Genomic DNA, 19,998 nt, shown 5'->3' with positions numbered 1-19,998 from the left:
TTTTAAGTGGGAAATCTCTGCTTCTTTAGTGAATTTTCAGATTTGCATATAAATTGTTTGCCCCACTTAAAACTGCAATATAGGGTCAAGTAAAGCCAAAGCATATTTGAATGGGTACCCACTTGTATATTTTTTAATGTTCAAAATGCTTCCTTTGGGTTCTAAAAAGAGTGTGAAGGGAGTCTCAAGAATGATTTGTTTCATGTGTTCTACAAAGTGCTATTTGACTATGGGTTGGTTTTTTTTTCCTAACTTGTATAGCCTTAGTTTTTACTCAACCTTTTTGCTGGGGGAATTTGGTTAACTTTTTAAGGATGGGGAAAATGAAGCCCTTGATATTTGGAATTATTTTTGGTAAACTGGAGCTAACAATAAAAATAATCCTAAAGATAAAATTCTTTTCTTTCTGCCAGTCCCACTTGTCTCCTGAATATAAAATTAAACACACAATAGGGGCTGTTTTCTCTAATGACGGTCATTGCTTCTCACTGCGTTCAGGCGTCCACAAGATGGCAGCATTGAGACGAAAAGGAAGGTGCCCCCAGCAGCTTGCCTGCTGATCTAAAAAATAAGTCTAAACAATCTCTCTGTAGCAAAAGGGAAGTATGATATTCTACGCTGTATTAGGGTCACGCTGAGAGCCTATCTCATTGTGGTCTTTCCTTTAACTTTGTCTAAGTGTTTAACACAAATATTTTGCTTTCTACTGAGTCTGGGCTCCATTGCCCCTCCCCCACTTCAACAATGGCAGGCAGGAGGCAGGGTAAGGGAAAGATTTACTGAATAGATAAGAATGAGTTACTTTGCATTTTTAGTTTCCAAGGAACTCCTTTCAAATGCTAATGTGAAATTTTGGAAGGAAGGCACCATACGCATCCTCAAAACTGAGCAAGATGGATTCTCCCTTCCAATGACAGTGTGACCTGCCAAAGGACTCACCGGGGCCAGCTGGAGAAAGAAAGCCTAGTAAGTCATGTGATGTGTATAACACAAGCACTTTCAGTTTGTGCAAAGGGCTATATTTCACAGCGGTAGTGTCACTGGAGATACATATTTTATGCCCCAGTCCATCATAACCATGAAATAGGGCTTCTTAAAGCATGAGAAACCCTCTCCAAAATCCTCCCTTCTGTACAGCATGACTGAATTTTGCAGATGTAGTCAGCTGAACAATGAAGGAGTGGTTGAGTAACCTTGGATGTCAACACCCACGGCCCTGGAATGTGCTGTTGTGTAATCTTGTGTTAGAAACTGTTAATATTGAAAAATATTAATATGTGTGTGGTTTTAGGTTTTCTCCTTAAATGTCATTTATAAGACCTACACAGAGAGGAGGGCAGTCAGTCATTACAGCATACACATTTCTGGTAATATCTGCCTTGTTAATACTTTAAATTTATTGTATAATTTACAGAAAACCACACCATCCATAATTTGGCTATTACTATTCTGGCAGTGTCATAAAATAAATGAACTTGGGTATTTTTGTGGCCAAGACAAAGGGCGACTTTGCCTGAAAGACTAATTTTGACATCTCCTATTCGAGTGAATGGAAGTCAAACTTTATCTTCCACTGTTCTTTCCAATCTATGAATTTTACACAGTGACTACTCAAACTTTTCATATTTTACTACTCTTATCTCTTTGGCTCAATCATATATAATTTATGGCAATCTTGTTAAATTAGAATTTTTTTTTTAAATCAGTACCTTTTGTGGGGGATGGGCATGGAGACAGAACAGCTCAATGTTGAAGATTCAAGCCTGGCTAGAAAGGCTATTAAACTCACAAAAATACACACAGACATTTCTAGAAATGGAAAGAGGAAGAGAGGACAGAAGCAGAGGAGAAAAGGGCAGAGAAAGAGAAAAAACCAAATGGACAAATGAAATTAGTATACAGGACAATGTCCATTTGACCTTTCAATCTTCAAAATATTACCCAGGCCCCATGGCTGCACAATTCTCATTAAATTCATTGGGAATAATCTGGCTAAATCCCTTCTTGACTCTTAAAAATAGCAGGAAACAATATTCTGAACTTAAAACAAATTTATAGCCGCTGTGAGCCAGCACCAGCTGTGCCTGGGGGACCTAGCTTGCCCAGAGTTACATCATTAGCACCATATATGCACAAGGATTTAATTTTCAAATCTGGTCTTCAGAACTTCTATTGGATATGTGAGCTCGCTTACTCATAGGCTGGAAATAAGCAGAGGTGGCTGGGTCCATGTAACCATGGGTCATGAACATACTCTGAACTGATTTAGAGAATGTTTGGGGATCCTTGGAGGGTAAGAGCCTTCTCCCAAGGGGAAGACGGATTTAAAATGCAGGGCTTCTCATCAGTTCCTGGCAGAGCATTAACAGGCTTTTATGCATTTGGTGACAACCCAGATAGCACATGCGTATTATATGCCCACTGAACAGATTCTATTGAGAAGAATCTTCAGCATGAAATCTTCAGACTCTGCTTGACTCTCTAGTGGCTTCAGCAAAATCAGATGATGATGAAAGTTTAAGGTCTGATATCCTGCTATTTGTCAAGGTGCCTGCAGGACAGTGGGGATCCAGGTATCAGTAGATGGGTCTGACCACGAGCAGGGGAAACCTCAGAGTTAGACCTGCTTTCTGACTCCACGCAGGCTCAGGTTCTGAGCATTGGCTTAGCCAGGAGGTGACAATGAACAGAACTCCTCAAAGAAACACAGACAGTTCACTATATACACATGAAGAGAACAAGATTCATGACTCAGACAATGGAAAAACAGGAAACCAAGGCAACTTGTAAAGGACTCTGGGCTGACTGTGGACTAGACCATCCCTATCAGTAAGGTCTGTGGTTCTGTAACAGAGAACAAACCTGACTCCATATTGGATATATTACGTTAGCTCTAACGCTATGCCCTGTTGCCTGAGTGCAGCCATGCTGGCTCTGCACCTTTTATAAAAGAATGCTGCCTACAGCCTGAAATATACAGGAGAGCCCATTCTCAAGGCTCTGACCTTTAAAGGTACAACACCTTTCTGTCCATGTACAGACAAAAAGTTGCAGGACAGAAAATAATGAATTGTCTTCCTGGGGTTTTATAGGAACATTGTGACCAGATCTACATGGACAGCTGCAAGAACAAAGGGTTCCAGGACCAAGAAGTTCGCAACCACCAGCTGTACCGTCTCCCTTTTTAGTATGAATGAAGTCTCAGTTCTAACTCGGGTAACATGGTTCTTTGGGACACTAGTCCACCACCTTCTTGGCCTGTTGACTTCTTACTGGTTCATGATTTGTATAGCCACCCGCTGATCACAGTAGATGCTGGGAGATGACTGTTTGCTCTGGAGCTCCTCCCTGAAGCCATCATGCCAAGGGCTTTGAGCCGTAAATTAAAAGTTCACAAAGCCATTCCTGCTTTGATAACACAGACCTCCAACACGGAGGGGGAGTCATCTCATTTTGGGGTCTTGTTCACAGGTTGTTGTTGTGTTTTGATGACCCCTAGCTCTTTTGACAGGCAAGCAAAGAGATGAGATCTGTTGATGGCAGCTTCCTAGTGGTTGTAATTAACTCTCTGGCAAGAGGAAAAACTAGAGCACCAGTTAAAATGTTTGTTACGTTATTAACTTCACTTGTTCACCTCACCCCATTCCCTGTGACCGTCATAAAGAGCTTACAGGAAGTTACCCCACAGAAAACCACCCAGATGGGGCTGAGTGGGAAAAAAGAAGAAATTTATCAGGGAAGATGGGAAGCAAGCAAAAGGCAGCCAGCCAATCCCCCAAGGCCACCTTTATAACCTGAAAAGGTATGAGGGGGACTCCTGCACGGCGAAGATTTAGCTGAACACTATTCTTCTGTTTCATCTTCGGTATTTGGGGGTGTCTTAGCTGAGTGGTGGGCTTCCTCAATGGCTCAGTGGTAAAGGACCCTCCTGCCACTGCAGGAGACTTGGGTTTGATCCCTGGGTTTGGAAGATCCCCTGGAGAAGGAAATGGCAACCCACTCCAGTATTCTTGCCTGGGAAATTCCATGATCAGAGGGGCCTGGTGGGTTACAGTCCATGGGGTCAAAAAGAGTCGGACACGACTTAGCGACTAAACAACAATGAGCTCAGTGGTAGCAGGGAGTCTGTCACCCAGAGCCAACCATGGGAAAAACTGGGGTTAAGTTCAACTGAAGGGAGGTTTGTTTTGCAGTTTAATCAGGTCAAGAGTGACAGCACCCTTTGAGGAAGCATGCTAATTAGAACAGTCCTTTCTGCTTTCTGCTGGCTGGGGAGGGTCTGCTGTTGAGGAAACATTGATGTACACCACATGCCCGTTAATAAGTGACTGTGGAGGCCAAGGCTGAGCAGGCTTCACTAGAGGAAATGGGAGAAGCTGGTGAGCTGACCTGTTCACCTCTCTCTAATGGTTAACTTTTAAAGTATGTAAAACCTCTGATTGCTTATACGCACTGTTTCCCCTCATGTGTGTCTGTGGGGAAGATTTTCAAAAAATACTATCGAAATACAGAGAGTGAGGGGGAGGCCACCATTTCCCTGTGGCTGGGCCCTGATCAACAGCAAAGCTCTGAAAGTCAACACAGGACTCTATGAACAAGTTACTGACCAGAGACACATTAATACATCTTTTGTTGTAGTTCACTGCTCAGTGTGTCTGACTCTTTTTGATCCCATGGACTATAGCCCACCAGGCTCCTCTGTCCATGGGATTCTCCAGGCAAGAAACTTCTTCTCCAAGGGATCTTCCGAACCCAGGGATCAAACCCGCATCTTCTGCGTTACAGGCAGATTCTTAACTGCTGAGCCACTGGGGCAGCCCACGTCTTTTGTTACCTGAATGTTATCAACTGCAGACATTTCAATAGTCACCTGCATAATAATCACCCGACTAAGTTTTTGCAAAACCCCCCCGGGTCAATGATGTGTTAATAAAGAAGGATGTAGAGGGAGTCCGCCTCAGGGCTCTCCTCTCCAGCCCTGGTTTCCTGCACACCATCTCGCGGTGCACCCACTGGAAACGTGGCTGTAAAACTGCCAACTCCGTGGCAGGCAAAACTGACAAACTTCGCCTGTCTCCGATTTGCAGAGCGGCGATGAAAATAAATAGTCAGGCTGCTGCCTGGGAGATTTCCTTCTCCTGAGTTTGCAAACACAGTCCGTGTCCTAGATGTGCTGCGTTTAAACAAAGTATGTTCCTTGGTTCCTTCCGTTAAGAGTGGGGATTGTCACCATTTGGCAATGACTGATGGGGGAGGAAATCTCGCTCCCTGCTGCATATACATGTGGATGAAAGGGAAGCCGTGTTTATGGCTCCTGCTTGGGGACCAGATGCTGGTGGCATCTCTGCTAGGACTTGATGGGAAATGCAAACCGAGAAGCATAGCGATGCACTATTTTGGGGAAGAAGACACACATATGTGAATCAATTTTCTCTTTGGTATTTGATACCTGATTGTATAGTGCTGTCTATCACAGTCGGCTTCTCTGTGGTGAGCACAGTGGTACCACCTGAAACACAGAAAGAGTAACATCCGAGATGAGAAAAAGCAGGATGACAAGCAATACCCAGCAGAGAACGCTCTTACATACGTCTGTTAAAGGCTAGCAGTTCCCTTAAATAACTCTTCTTTTAATTCCAGCTAGAGTAACTGTCTCAAATTTTGCTCACCACCACACCAAGTTCAAATAAACTACTATTTTTCACCCATTTATTCATAAAGCATCTAGACAGTATGGATAATTCCAAACTTCCTTCCAAGGGCATTCCTTGACTCCCAGACTAATCGACGATGCTCACAATGGCAACAATGAAAAGCAAAGGCCTCCCAAGTTCCTTAGTGACCTGAGTATTAAACTTGACCTAGACCTCTAAGTTCAAATAGTTTCCCAAGGTTTCAGATGTGTGCCTTTTGGAGGGGAGGGTGTTGCAAGGCTGGTCCCCACCATTTATTTTAAAAACTGAAGGTTTAAAGTGGATAGCTGTAATTCCTCCTTTTTTTGCTGCTGTAGTTGTTTATTTTTCCCAAGGACAAATATTCCACCCAGTATGTAGCTTGGACAAGCTGCAGGGAAAGTGGAAGGGGGGGACACATTTTTCAGTCCTGAGGAGCTGGAAGACTGCACAAACAACCGCCTGAACACTGTGAACTTCAATCAGTCTGAGTTGACTTGGAATACTTGATCCAAGGACGTTGCGGAAACTTAGATCTACCATCTCAGCTTAACTATCTTAGCTCAGCCATTTTCTGCCTTTTATCCTGCGACTTCTGTTTTATTTATTTATTTTGGCTTCCCAGGTGGTGCTAGTGGTAAAGAACCCACTTGCCAATGCAGGAGATGCGGGCAAGAGACTTGGGTTCAATCCCTGGGTTGTGAAGATCCCCTGGAGGAGGGTGTGGCTACCCACTCCAGTATTCTTGCCTGGAGAATCCCCATGGACAGTGGCATCTGGTGGGTTACAGTCCATAGGGTCGCAAAGAATCGGACACCACTGACGTGACTTAGCGACAGCAGCAGGAGGCAGCCTACAGGATCTTCACCAACCAGGGATGGGACCCACGCCCTCTGTGGCGGAAGAGTGGCAGAGTCCTAACCACTGGACCACCGGGGAAGCCTGAGATTTCTGTTTTACAGCCCTGTTCCTCAACTTGCCCAAACCACAAGCACCACTTGAATGTTCTTGAAAAACTGGCTTATTGTTTACTACGGAGGTACTTGAGAAAGCCATTTCTCCGTATGTGCGTCTGCCTTGCAGATAATGGTTGAGGATCTATTTGCTTTCCCAAGAGATAAAGTCCTGGGCAGACTCAGGGTAAGGACATGGGTGGGCTCATGCTGATCCTGGAACGTATGGAGGTGGTTATGAGGTGCCACTGTACACCTTTCAATACTATCATTCAATAAAGAGACTATGATCATTCCTATTCTGGCTGAGCCCTGGTCCTAACCTACAGCTCCCACAGGTCAGAAATCACCCAGCTCATGAATCAGAGGGCCATAAAACCGAGCTCCTGGGGTGGCCTGACGATTTCTGAGCTCATCCACTGCGGCACCAAGTCGTGTTACCCCCGCTTGCTCAGTAAATACGCAGGATGAGTGGTCACACATGTATGTGCCCTCAACGAGGCAGGCGCTAGGAGAAGGAATTATATATATTATGGGTTAAGAAGGTGAATCTGTAATGGCAGAACTGGAGGGAGGCCAGAACGCATTAGCATTCCGTTCCCAGTGGTCTTACAGGAGAAAGACTCAAGGTGAAAACTCACTTTTTAAAACCGATACGCACTGTCAATTTTGTGAGAGGTTGGGAGCCAAATTCTGCTGCCGGGTAGACACAGATCCAATGTGAAATCTGGCCTCCTGGTGCCTTTGAAGCCAATTGTATTATCTAATGACTTCAAAGGCATTTGCAAATGAGGAACTTCAAGGGTGAATTTTCACCTTGGCAAGCAAGCAAAGGAGAGAAAAATCTCTCTTTATTTCTATGTGTTTGGCGCAGTTCACCTGGAATTCAGTGTTGTTAGAGGTAATGAGCATTTGGCTACAATACTTATCTCCCACTATGTCCAAATCGGTCACCCCTGGGAGAAGACATTAAAGTGACACCATCTGTATTTAGGACCCAAACCTTAAGAGAACACTGATCCCAATTTCTAGGCTTAGCACTAAGCATTCCAAGTTTGCAGGTGTGACCGAAACCACAAGGAGGGTACGGACTTGCGTGTGAGTCCGGGAGGCAAGATGCTACCTGGGGAAAGATACAGGGGTGGGGCAGGGCTAGGCTGCCTGCAATCACTGGTGCCTGTCAGCACACCCTTCTTCAGAAAAGACTAACACAGAGCTTCATAGAGGAAAATAAGCTTTAACAAAGGACAAATTGGTTATGATGCAATAAATGAACATGAAGCATGAGGAGGCCTTCTAAGATCACCTTTTCTTTTTTTTAACTTTTTCTTTTATATGGGAGTATAGTTGATTAGCAAAGCTACAATAATTTCATATGGACAGCAAAGTGACTGAGTTTTACATGTACCTGTATCCTTTTCCAAATTCTTTTCCCATTTAGGTTGTCACATAATACTGAGCAGAGTTCCCTGTGTTGTACAGTAGGTTCTTGTTAGCTAAAGAATCACCTCTTTTTAATGGTGGAATGAAGTTAACTTTATCAGTACCCCTAGAAGTACTTCTTCTTATATGCACATATTGATCAAATTATTAAGACAAATGTGCTGGCCGGAGAAAATGACATTTTTGGGGGGCCAGGATAATATGTAAAAAAAAAAGAGACTGCCCCTTTTTTTTCTATCTAAATAAATGATTCTATCCAACAAATGAGTTTATACACTGTAAATAAATGATCACCTTGTACTTTTAAAGGATTGTCAGTGTTTCCACTGGAAATGACCCATTTTCTGCGGTTTGCAACTTGGTGCCATTCACAATTTGCTCGAGGCTAACAGACTTGCCCTATTTCATTCAAAGGCTTAGGTTTCAATTGATTCAGTCATGAAGCAATGCAAAAATGAGAAGGTTGGTTGTTCCGACGCGAGGAGTAAATCTGAGGCTTTGACTCTAATCAATATTAACTGACCACTTTAGGGTTTATAAAGGAAAGAACCTCTTCTCCAGAGGGTAATTGAACCGAAGAGTCTCTGATGACTGTATCCATTCCTTTTTATGAGGATTTTCACTACAGATGGGATGTGTGACTAGGTTTGCAAAAAGCCTAAGGTTTGCAGAGAGTGTTTACAGGCGACCTTGGGAAGGTTCTGTAGGACCTGCTTCACAGGCTAGTACTCGTTTTTCGTATTAGCTGTATGGTTTTCAGCTGGAGTTTGACATCTTACAAAGAAAAGGCCTGTCTTATTAGATTTTTTTTTGTGGCTTGTGGCTACTTAAACACAAGATTTATTTTCAAAAGCCCATAGCCATGTAATATTTATTGGCCATTTGACTGTAAGCGATTATTCTGGAAATTTGGAGGGAGAGAGACTTAGGAGGAGGGATTTAAATGTAAACTCAGTTCATGGTACTAAACTTCTCAGCTAGATTTTACCTTTATTCCATCTCAGAGTAGCAGAGCAATCTTGCTCTTTCAGAGGAGAGGTTCTGAAGTAATTGGAAACGGGGGTCCCTCCAGATTTTACATTAATGCATTAGCCACTAACATGGCACTATTATGAAGTTACATGGGAACAACTTCAGTTTCGCCCATGGAAATGAATTACATGGGCTCTCTAGAGTCCCATCTGGGTAAAAACACAGACTGCACCCAAGGGCTGCTGTTTAATGTAAAATGAGAGTCAGATGCTGTAAGAAACTGCGCTTTGACCTGGGTAGCAATAAAGGTCCCAGAGCACCTTTGGCAACAATAGGGTGAAAATTCTAGGACTTTGGCCAATTTCCAAATGGTGGAGTCCGACTTCCCCATCTGCTTAATGTTTCCTCTGCCAGTCCAAGTGGAAGAGAAGGTCACTTTCTAGCTTTTAGGATTTCAGAATAGTATGGAGTCATCCTCTAATGAGTTAGTGAGGCACACAGTACATGCCATCCCTGATATATCTGTTAGTGGTGATGTGAAATAGCAATGAATTCTGACTTTCTAAATTTTAATGTAAAATGATTCACAAATTCTAACTTAAAAGCTGCAGTTCAAATTTAAGTCTAATTTCATCAATTAGTTGAAGGATCCACTCAAACATGTTGATTCCTGTTTGAAAATAAACGTTCTCAAGTGTGTGGAGCATGTGTTACTGGGGTTGGGGGTGAGGGTTGAAGATGAGAATCAATTTATGTTACATATTGGTTTTTGTTATTGTTTAGTCGCTAAGTTGTGTCCAACTCTTTTGCAACCCCATGGACTACAGCCTGCCAGGCTCCCTGTCCATGGGATTTCCCAGGCAAGAACACTGGAGTGGGCTGCCATGCCCTCCTCCAGGGGATCTTCCTGACCCAGGGATTGAACCCAGGTCTCCTGCATTGGAACATAGATTCTTTACCATTGAGCCACCAGGGAAGCCCAACCTCAGATACAGTTAGCCATGGAGACATTCTTATTCATTCAATGAAGACAATCCCAGCCCTTGACTCTGAAATGGCTAAAATTACTATTTTGGATGGCTGTGACTTGGAAGAACAATTTGTTTGTGCGATGACATGAGGAGATGAAGATGCATGTGTTCTGGCAAAGTTCCCTCCACCTTGATGCCTAGTGCCATGAGGATTTTCACACACACACACACACACACACACACACACACACACGGGCGTTAATAAGTAGGTCTCAACTACAACATGAACTGAGATGCCACAGCAATGGGATGAAGATGGTTTCTGCACCTGTGAGCTGGAAGTCATCACCTGTTCCGCTGTGGCAGTTGGCCTGGTCGTCATCACATTCATCTACCAGGTTCCCGTTGGGAGTGGTCGGCCCAGCTGTAGGTGCTGAAACAAGATCCAAGGATTATTTTCTCACACCTCTGAAATGCATTCTCCAGCCCCCTGGTTGTTGACTCTGCTAATGCTTTTGCAGAAAACTTTAATCTGCCATTGGAAGACCAGGAGGGTGGTGTGCCTGCCTTTCTTTCAGGAGTGGGAGATACGTGGATTTTGCAGAAGGCACTGGGGACTGCTCTGTATTGGTATTTGATTCCTATCTCCTTGGTAGACTTGGCTGCCTTCTCATTTCATACGTTGTTATCTACAGAAACATCCTTTCTCTGAAAAGTTCCTGAATTCTCACTGGTTATTTATTCATGACCCTGGAGTTGAGAATTTTGATGATAGAGGTTTTGCTTGAACTGTTTTTCCTTTCATTTTCAAGGTGCTTGAGGAATCGATTGTCATGAATTCTTTTATATTCTTGATATTTACTCAGTTTATCTTGTAATTTTTTTCCCAAAAGGGAGTCTCAGCGTTCACTTTTAGTACAATATTGTTCTTATTTATTTTTTTCGCAGTGGCTCCATTTCCCTCTAAGTAAGCGCCTGGGCTTGTGAGTGCTCCCTCCAGAGCAGGTGTCTGGGAGCTCCCAGGGGTCACGTTACCTTAACTCCTGGGGGACCACATTCCGCTAGCTCTGAGTTTGTAGTTGAAAAGTAGCCAGCATTAATCAAAGACTGCTTTTGAAGTTCTTTACCTTTAGCTCCATCTATTTTTTTTTCAGCCTGTTCCTCACTTTTGCAATCTGTTTAATATTTTACAGTTTTCGGCATTACGTTTCACTTTACAAGACTTGAGATAATGGACAGTTCTCTTGATGTCTGAGAACCAGACAAGATGCTGGGAGTCGGGGAGGCAGGGGTCTGTTCTCTAATAGCTTCTGGCCAGTTGGAATGTGCTGGTAACTGCTGCTTTCTCAATAAAAATCTGACACAGTTTTTCATTGTACAGAAGAACTGAGCAGAGTTATGACAAATGGAGAAACATAGCTAGCTTCGAGGTCCTCAACTGCCCGTGACACACACCAGTAACTGCTAGGAAATCACCACATATAGGTAGTGTCCACACTGTTTAGGCTACAAACTGGACTTTGTAAACTGTGTAGGGTTCTGCTCATTGCTAACAGTGAATCGATAGCACCCTCTTCAGCAATCTTGACGCTTGCCTTTGCCAAGCTGCCTTTGCTGTTGGTTTTGTGCCACTTTTAAACTCTATTCATCTTGCTGGTTTTTCCACATTCCTTGTGGTATTTATAAAGGAGTTTTACATTGGACGTGGCCCAGGATAGTACCTGGATTAAACTGAAAAAAGTAAAATGTGATTCTTTTAAAATTTTTTTAAATTAAATTTCCTTTTTTTTTTTTTTTTTTTCAGTGTGGGGATAAGCATATGGGATCTTAGTTCTATGACCAAGGATTGAACTCATGCCCCCTGCAGTGGAAATGCAGTCTTAACCACTGGACCACCAGGGAAACCCCCAAAGTGAGGCATTTTGTTGTCCCAATTTTACTACTTGAAAATATTTTATCTTCTGTGGTCCTCTAATTGATTCTTAAATACAAGTCCTAGCCCCAAATAAGCTAGAGGCCCCAGAGATGGCTGGGTTGTACCTCATCCTTTTTTCCTATCCCTTTAGGCATCTCCTGCAGAACAAGGTACAAAGTTGATATTTAATAAGAGCCTGTTAATCATTTTAAGGAAGAAGAAAAACACTCCCTTTCATCAACTGTGTTAAAAAGCTTGGACAGTTCTTTCCCTGCATACTGGTTCCTCACGTGGCTCGGGGCAACTTCCCCACTTTGCTGAGTGCCTGTGAACATCTGTAGTCAATCCCTTCACCACCATCGCGACCTCAGCACAGAGTTGACACTGGCAAACTGCCACCAGGCCCGGTCTTTTCAACCATCCATTCATTCCACCTCCTAAATCAGTGTTGCTTCCCAGAATCCAGGCTAAAGTCCTGCATCAGAGCAGCAGAGGCCCTTTTCCAGGTGACCACACTGCTCAGCACATTGAACCGATGTGTCTGCAGGGGGTTCGGTCTGCCCCCACCCTCTTTTTTCCTAGGTGTCTTTGCCAATGTCCTGGAATACTGTCATTCACGGTCTGTGTTGACAGTGATGGGATAATTCAGGGGTCCTGGGACATAGCCACAGATATGGAAACAGCTACCCAATAAAGAATGGGAGATAATGGCCTGCTTTTAAATAAACACATAGGAAAGCAGCTATGAATTATTTACTAGGATGGTGATTTATAGCTTAAGATTCTTTAATGCCTAAGAAATGTTTTATGATATTTAATGTGCTCAGGAATGTAATTATATTTGGGTAGCTTGAAACACAAATAATTTTGAAATCCCAAGAAGGTGATATTTAAAAAGCATCCTTCCAAACAACTTTGAGCATATGCTCAATGGATTAACATCTGGGTACCAACAATAGCCATTCTTTGCACTAACCTAGAGGAAGACCTTTATGGGGATGAAAATGTTGGTATAAGGTTACTCATTTATGCCCAAATCAAAGGCAGATGGGAATTCCAGTGCACAAAAGCATTAAATAGTACACTGAGCAACCATCATATGATTTTTTCAAACATTCATCTCATTCATTATGTGATTTAAAAAAAACGCAGAGGAAAGTGCAGTTCTGGGGTCAATGTGGGAACTGAATTTGTCCCTGACCTTCCTATGATAACCTAAGTTTATGCAGTTGTATCTTTAAACAGACCCCATTGTGCATTACATACATTATGTGATGTAAAGTTTGGTTTCTCTGCAGCACTCTGAGAAATTTATCCAAAACAATGTCTCAATGTTTTTGGTCTGTCAAATGCTGCTTCCTGCTAGTATGTGATGGTAGTCAGCGCTGCAGATGGAAACTCGGACCAGACACAGGCCTCTGAAGAACTCTAAGAAGGTCAAGGAATCCGTGGTTGCCAGGGGTTGAGGTAGGATGGGGATGGAGAGGGTCTGCTTGAGCTGCTAGAGGGGCTTTCATTTTGAACCCATTGAAATCTTTTGTAACTAGACAAAGGCTGATTGCATAAGCACCTGTTAACTATGACTACAAATGCCAGACTTGTTTATAATGGTGAATTTTGTTATGTGAATTTCAAAACACATCATTTTTTAAAAACAGATCAGAGAACATGCCTTCACCCAGGATCTGAGGAGTGTCATGCAAATGACCCCTACAAAAGCAAGGTGCAGAAGCATTGCTTCGTGCCGCTCACCGGGAGATGACCCCTGTGCACAGGCAGGCACAGGAGACACAGGACCATTTGGGGGAAAGGTGGCAATCTGCAGCAGCACCGTCAGGGCCATAAGCACGTGAAAAAGGACAGAAAGCATCTAGGGAAGCAGGGCGGGCTCACCTTCCACCTCACAGCCCAGCAGCTCCATTCGCAGCCCCAGTCCGCCATGAGTGGCTCTCTCGGGGTAGATCCTGATGAACCGTGTGGAAAGAGGTGGAAAGGTCCGCAGCTCAGGTGTATCATAGTTGTTGTTGCCTTCAAAAGACTGTGAAGAACGAGAACCAGCAGGTATTAACAAACCTCCCTTTTGGCAGAAGAGTCTCTCCTTGAGGACTCTTTAACAGGGCAGAAAAATGGGCCTCATTCTACCACTTCACCGAAGGCCGACATTCCTACATGAGAATGGAAAAAAAACAATTAAACCTTCTCTAGGAAGTGACAGATGTTCCTTCTCAGAAACTCTGGAGGCCGCACTGAGGCTAGACCAGAAGCTAAGGATTTAATGAGACACATTTTTAAATGATAGGCTAATGTGCCTGGAAGAAGTGACAGTTTCACCATTTCCTTGAGGTGGAGGAAGAAAACTCGAGAAAGGAGCCTGCCTCTTCTCAGAGCTTATAATCAAGACTGTGTTTCCAATAACAACTCCTCTTACATTCTCTTGGATGAGCGGGTCCTGGTTTTGCTAAAACTCTGTCCTCAAGAAGTGTAAGGGGGCTTCCCTGGTAGCTCAGTGGTAAAGAATCCACCTGCCAACGCGGGGAACATGGGTTCGATCCTTGGTCTGGGAAGATCCCATATGCTGTGGAACCGTGAAGCCTGTGCTTCGACTATTGAGCCTGTGTCTAGAACCTGGGAGCTGCCGTCACTGAGCCCACATGCCCTAGAGCCCATGCTCCGCAACAAGAGAAAGCGAAGATAGTGAAGTCGCTCAGTCGTGTCCGACTCTTTGCGACCCATGGACTGTGTCGCCTGCCAGGCTCCTCTGTCCATGGAATTCTCCAGGCAAGGATACTGGAGTGGGTTGCCATTTCCTTCTCCAGGAGATCTTCCCAACCCAGGGATCGAACCTGGGTCTCCCTCACTGCAGGCAGACACTTTACCATCTAAGCCACCAGGGAAGGCCGCAGCAAGAGAAGCCACTGCAGTGAGAAGCCCATGAATGGCAACTAGAGAGTCATCCCCACTCTCTGCAACTAGAGATAAAGCCCATGCAGCAAGGAAGACACAGCACAGCCAAAAGTAAATAAGTAAGTTAAAAAAAAAAAGCAGCTCAAGAAATTCCTTTCCTGGAGGAGATAGTAAATTTCACATGGTGCAAGTGCTGGATTACCAAGAACTTGGGTGATTCCAATCCCCTGGAACTGCTGTTGACTTACGCAGTCCTGCCAGTGGAGACATCTGTAGATAAAAGAACTTCTGATCTCAGGAAAGTTACAGGGTCCTGCTCGCTAAACGATGTTCGGATGCCTGGTTGCCCTACAGTGAGTGAAGTGCATTCCTAACTTGACATCACTGTGACATGTTCAGGAGACCAGTCGTTATTGCCCTGCTGCTGCTGGATTATTCTGCTCCCATTTTTAAACTGATGGGAAGCCCTTGAGTGGAATCATTGGAAAATGGAGCAATGGCTAGGCTTGTTTTCTTTTTCAAGAAATGGATAAGCCTCTCTGTATCCTCCTATCCCAATATCCTTCCTAACTCTGTCCAGAACGGGAAGAGGGGAAGGATTAGAAAAACCAAATTGCCTTGTCACTGGGGCTGTTGTTTTATACACCGAGCACCACGTGATGCTTACTGATCCAAGGGATTGTTCTACAGGCTTAAAACGTATTAACTCAACGTAATCCTCAAGACAATTTCCAGAGGTAGGTTCTATTATTGTGTGTGTGTTCAGTCACTCAGTCATATATGACTCTTTGTGACCCCATGGACTGTACCCCGCCAGGCACCTCTATCCATGGGATTCTCCAGAATACTGGAGTGGGTTGCCATGCCCTCCTCCAGGGGATCTTCCCAACCCAGAGATCGAACCCACACCTCTTATGTCTCCTGCATTGGCAGGCTGATTCTTTACCACTGAGCCATCTAGAAGTAAATTAATTGGCCTTTTCCAACTCAGAAAATCCTCTAGGAATCTAGAAGTACAGGGCTCAGACCTATCTGCTTCTCTCAATTAAAGTTCCTTCTATCATTTTCAAGAGTAAATTCACTACTGGGGGCCCTTGCCTTCTTGATAGAACTGCAGTTGCTGCCAGTAATTGAGAATCTGACGGATATCATTGTCAGGCCCAATTAAGTATTGTCAGTAAGACACTAATTATAATGAAAACAGTGCTACTACACAGGCAAGTTCTATCTACATTAACATAGCTCCAACATTCCTAGGAGAAAAGCACTTATATCTATGGAATCCCAGCTTCTTCTCCTACTTTTCATGTAAATACATTACAAAGGTCATCAGTGATGAGTTGGGAAGAATATTAGCAAGGAAGGGTCACATGGAACTGGGCTAAGTTTGCTAACATAACTTGTTTACAACATAACACTGTTCACAACATGTCTTTCTGTCCTTTTACTAATCATGCTTTAGGAGAAGAGGACTTAGAGTGTTTAGATATATTTGCTCCTGGAAAGACTAGTTGATTCAAAGACTCTGATGTACCTTGTCCATCATGTACTGTTTAGGTGTAGGAAATAAGGAGAGGGCATAAAGGATTCCAACTCTATCAAGGTGCTGTTTCATATCATAAAACAGAGTGCTCACTTTACCATTACATAAAACTTGGCATCCTAAACAGGTAACCTTTACTTGCAAGTTCAAATATAATATGTTTTAACTATCTGTGCAAAGTTACAAATACACACTCCTCCTAACTGGATGATTTAACCAGTTTCCTTTTTCATCTTGAAGATTTTATTCCAGGGGAAGGACATGTTAGGAATCACTTATTAGATGCCCTGGCAACGATTTAGAAGCTTTTATGGTTTAAATAAGGGGCTTCCCAAGTGGTGCTAGTGGTAAAGAACTTGCCTACCAGTGCAGGAGATGTAAGAGACACAGGTTTATCCCTGGGTTGGGAAGATCCCCCAGAGACAGGCATGGCAACCCACTCCAGTATTCTTGCTTGGAGAACCCCATGGACAGAGGAGCCTGGCGGAATACAGTGCATAGGGCTGCAAAGAGTCAGACACGACTGAAGTGACTTGGCACATAGCATATGGCTTAAATACATAGGAACATGATAATGATGCGTAAAATCATATTTTAGGAATAAGCTCTGACACATTCAACCAATCTTGAACACAGTGTTTTTGTTACAGTTGAAAGCTGGCTGCTGTTGGCTTCTTGCGAAGGCTATACATGATGCCCTACAAGGGAGTGATAGCTTTAGACTTGACCTCAGATGAGTGGATAACAAAGGCGCATCCCACCCAGAGCATACAGTGACCTGTTTTCCTTCCCTCTTAGAACCCTCGTGCTGAAGAACACGTCACAACAGTACACCCTGCCATGTGACTGTGGCAACTTGTTGATTTGCAGCATATTCACACTTGGTGCTAAAGCCACAGGGCTCATGACTCCTCCGAAAAGACTGGCTCTTAGGGGAACTCCAGTTTCTGATGTTTATTTTACTTTTTCTTCCACCAAAACAAGAGGGGCAGACATTAAAGAGGAAAATGAAAGGGACACCAAAGAAAGTAGCTGCACATGGATTAAAAAAAACACTGGAAATGTTTTAGAAACCCCAAGTTAACTAGGGGTGAGGTGGGAGAGGAATTCTTACGTTTCTGAGCAGCAGCATCCCTCTCAGTGCTCTGCCCGCTGGAGCAGAGCACATGTGGGGACAGCCTCTGCGGAGCCCCCACATGTGGGCAGAGTGGGAGCTGGCTGCGTGGCCCGGCTTTGTTTCCCGACTGCAAAGCCTTTGGCCCGGGTGACTGTATTCAGCCATAAGCCCACAGTCCCATTCTCTCCCATTCCCCAAATGTTTTCACAAAAGTAGCAGATCCTCAGCAAAGCAGGGGTGAAGAGGCTGGGACAGAAAGGCCAACTGGGCTGGTGGTGAGAAGTATTATTAGCTGAATACAATACCCACACAGAGCTCTGCATACAGAACTGAATTTCTGAGGACTCTTCCTTACTTCAATCTGAAATCAGTTAATCTGAAATTTAGCTGATTTCTGAAAATAACTTCCTTATTTAATCTGAAATCAGTTTCCAGGTTACCCAGCATACTTGGGGTATCCTTTCCAGGTTGGTGTTCTGCGCCCAAGAAATGCAAATACATGTAACCATGAGCCCCAGAAAACCATTATCACTAAAGGATATTTGTTGTGTTAAAAAAGAAAAATTATGCCACATGTTCTGGGGAAGGTTGGAATATATCTTTTTTCATTAGATCATCAAAGGCCAGCTGCTTTTTAAAAGGTTCCAATGTATAAAAAATAGACTTAAGCATTATTCATGATTGCCAAGTGTTAGAAGCAATGAAAGTGTTCATCAATGGATGGACAGATACCCAACATGTGGCCTGTTATGCAAGAGAATATTATTCAGCTTTAAACAGAAATGAAATTCTGATCCACACTACAACACTGGCTGAACCTTGAGGACATCATGTCAAGTAAAACAAGCCCATCACAGAGACTAAATTTTGTGTGCTTCCACTAACAGGCTCCTGCTGCCGCCGCCAAATCACTTCAGTCGTGTCCAACTCTGTGCCATCCCATAGACGGCAGCCCACCAGGCTCCCCCGTCCCTGGGATTCTCCAAGCAAGAACACTGGAGTGGGTTGCCATTTCCTTCTCCAGTGCGAGAAAGTGAAAAGTGAAAGTGAAGTCGCTCAGGCCTGACTCTTCCACACCTCATGGACTGCAGCCCACCAGGCTCCTCCGTCCATGGGATTTTCCAGGCAAGAGTACTGGAGGGGGGTGCCATTGCCTTCTCCAGTCAAATTCACAGAAACAGAAATTGAAATGGTGGTTGTCAGGGGCTGGAAAATCATTGTTTAATGGTGAGGGAGTTTCAGTTTTGCAAGAAGTTTTAGAGATGGGTTTGCACAACAATGTGAATGTACTTAACACTACTGAACGGGTACACTTAAAAAAAGGTTATGATGGGAATTCTTCCGTTATGTGGATTTCAGCCCAATTATGGGCTTCCCTGGTGGCTCAGTCGGTAAAGCGTCTGCCTGTAGTGCGGGAGATCCGGATTCAATCCCTGGGTCGGGACGATCCCCCGGGGAAGGAAATGGCAACCCACTCCAGCACTCTTGCCTGCAAAATTCCACAGACTGGGGGGCCTGGTAGGCTATAGTCCATGGGGTCTCGAAGAGTCAGACACAACTGAGTGACTTCACTTTCACTTCTATGGAACTTTAGAAAATTGTACAACAGTATAGAAATGAAAGACTCTTTCATTCAATAAAAATATTTTAAAAATACATGTAACAAGGGATTGGTGGTAGAAGGGGGCTGGCAGCCGGTGCTCTCCAGAGACGATCAGAGGATCTTCGGGGGGAGTGCGTGTTCCTACCAGATTACCCGGTGCCCATGCCCCCAGCCCCACTCTCACAGCCTCCCGCTCCCCGAGCCTTGAGTCACCTGCTGTTTCCTGAAGGAAGTAAAGGTGACCAGCGATGAGATGCTCAGCCGCGCTTTTTGCATCCCATTCCTGTCTCCCCTGGCATCTTACAGACTCCATCCCTCGCCCCCGCAGATCCCACGGCTTTCAGGAAATGAGAGAGATGCTTCCGCAGGAAGAGGCCAGTGGCCTTGATTCAAGTCAAGGCCGCCAGGGAGCCCCCCAGCCCTTCCCGGTGCCACCCCCGCCCAGGGCTCACCTTGGCCTTGCGCTTGCTGTCATCCATGATCATCTTCCAGTCCGAGCCGTTGTTGCTGTACCCGATCTTGAATTTCCTCATGAACACCTTGTTCTCCCGGTGCTTGCCCCCCTGAATGATGACTCCCCGCACAATCTTCTCCTCAGCCAGGTCCACCTGCAGCCACTCATTCACGTACGGGTGGGGGGCGGGGGGCAGTGCCCAGCCCGAGCGGCTGGTCACCAGGCGGATGTTTTCAGGCATCCAGTTCCTGTCCCCTTGATTGGATGCTGTGATCTGGGAGTCGGAAATAAGGCCTGACACCATGCCCAGCATTCCAGAGCAAGGATAATCTAGGCGGAGAACGAAACAGACAAACGTAAGGTGATTTGAAGTCTCTATGCTGAGAAAGAGAATCCACCTTATTGAATAAAAACAGGGACTGTCCCCATTCATGTACATTTGTAAATGCCT

The 19,998-nt window shown here is 44.3% G+C and overlaps 1 protein-coding gene across 4 annotated transcripts in view; it reads right to left on the bottom strand.

Annotated features, from left to right (window-relative positions):
* The window catches only part of NRP1 (neuropilin 1), a 146,238-nt gene that overhangs the window by 12,542 nt on the left and 113,698 nt on the right, over positions 1 to 19,998 (bottom strand). For 2 of the 4 annotated variants that reach the window (XM_068986845.1, XM_068986848.1), the window contains exons 9-12: positions 19,546 to 19,877; positions 13,820 to 13,964; positions 10,340 to 10,444; positions 5,450 to 5,509 (exon numbers count right to left, since the gene is read on the bottom strand). In XM_068986845.1, coding sequence (XP_068842946.1) covers positions 5,450 to 5,509; positions 10,340 to 10,444; positions 13,820 to 13,964; positions 19,546 to 19,877 — 642 coding nt within the window. The remainder of the gene's footprint in view (positions 1 to 5,449; positions 5,510 to 10,339; positions 10,445 to 13,819; positions 13,965 to 19,545; positions 19,878 to 19,998) is intronic. The other 2 variants (XM_068986847.1, XM_068986846.1) reach the window with 1 other exon arrangement.

Source organism: Capricornis sumatraensis, chromosome 15 (genome assembly GCF_032405125.1).
Source record: "Capricornis sumatraensis isolate serow.1 chromosome 15, serow.2, whole genome shotgun sequence".
Classification (NCBI taxonomy): domain Eukaryota; kingdom Metazoa; phylum Chordata; class Mammalia; order Artiodactyla; family Bovidae; genus Capricornis; species Capricornis sumatraensis.
This window is presented reverse-complemented; position numbering and strand designations above follow the sequence as displayed.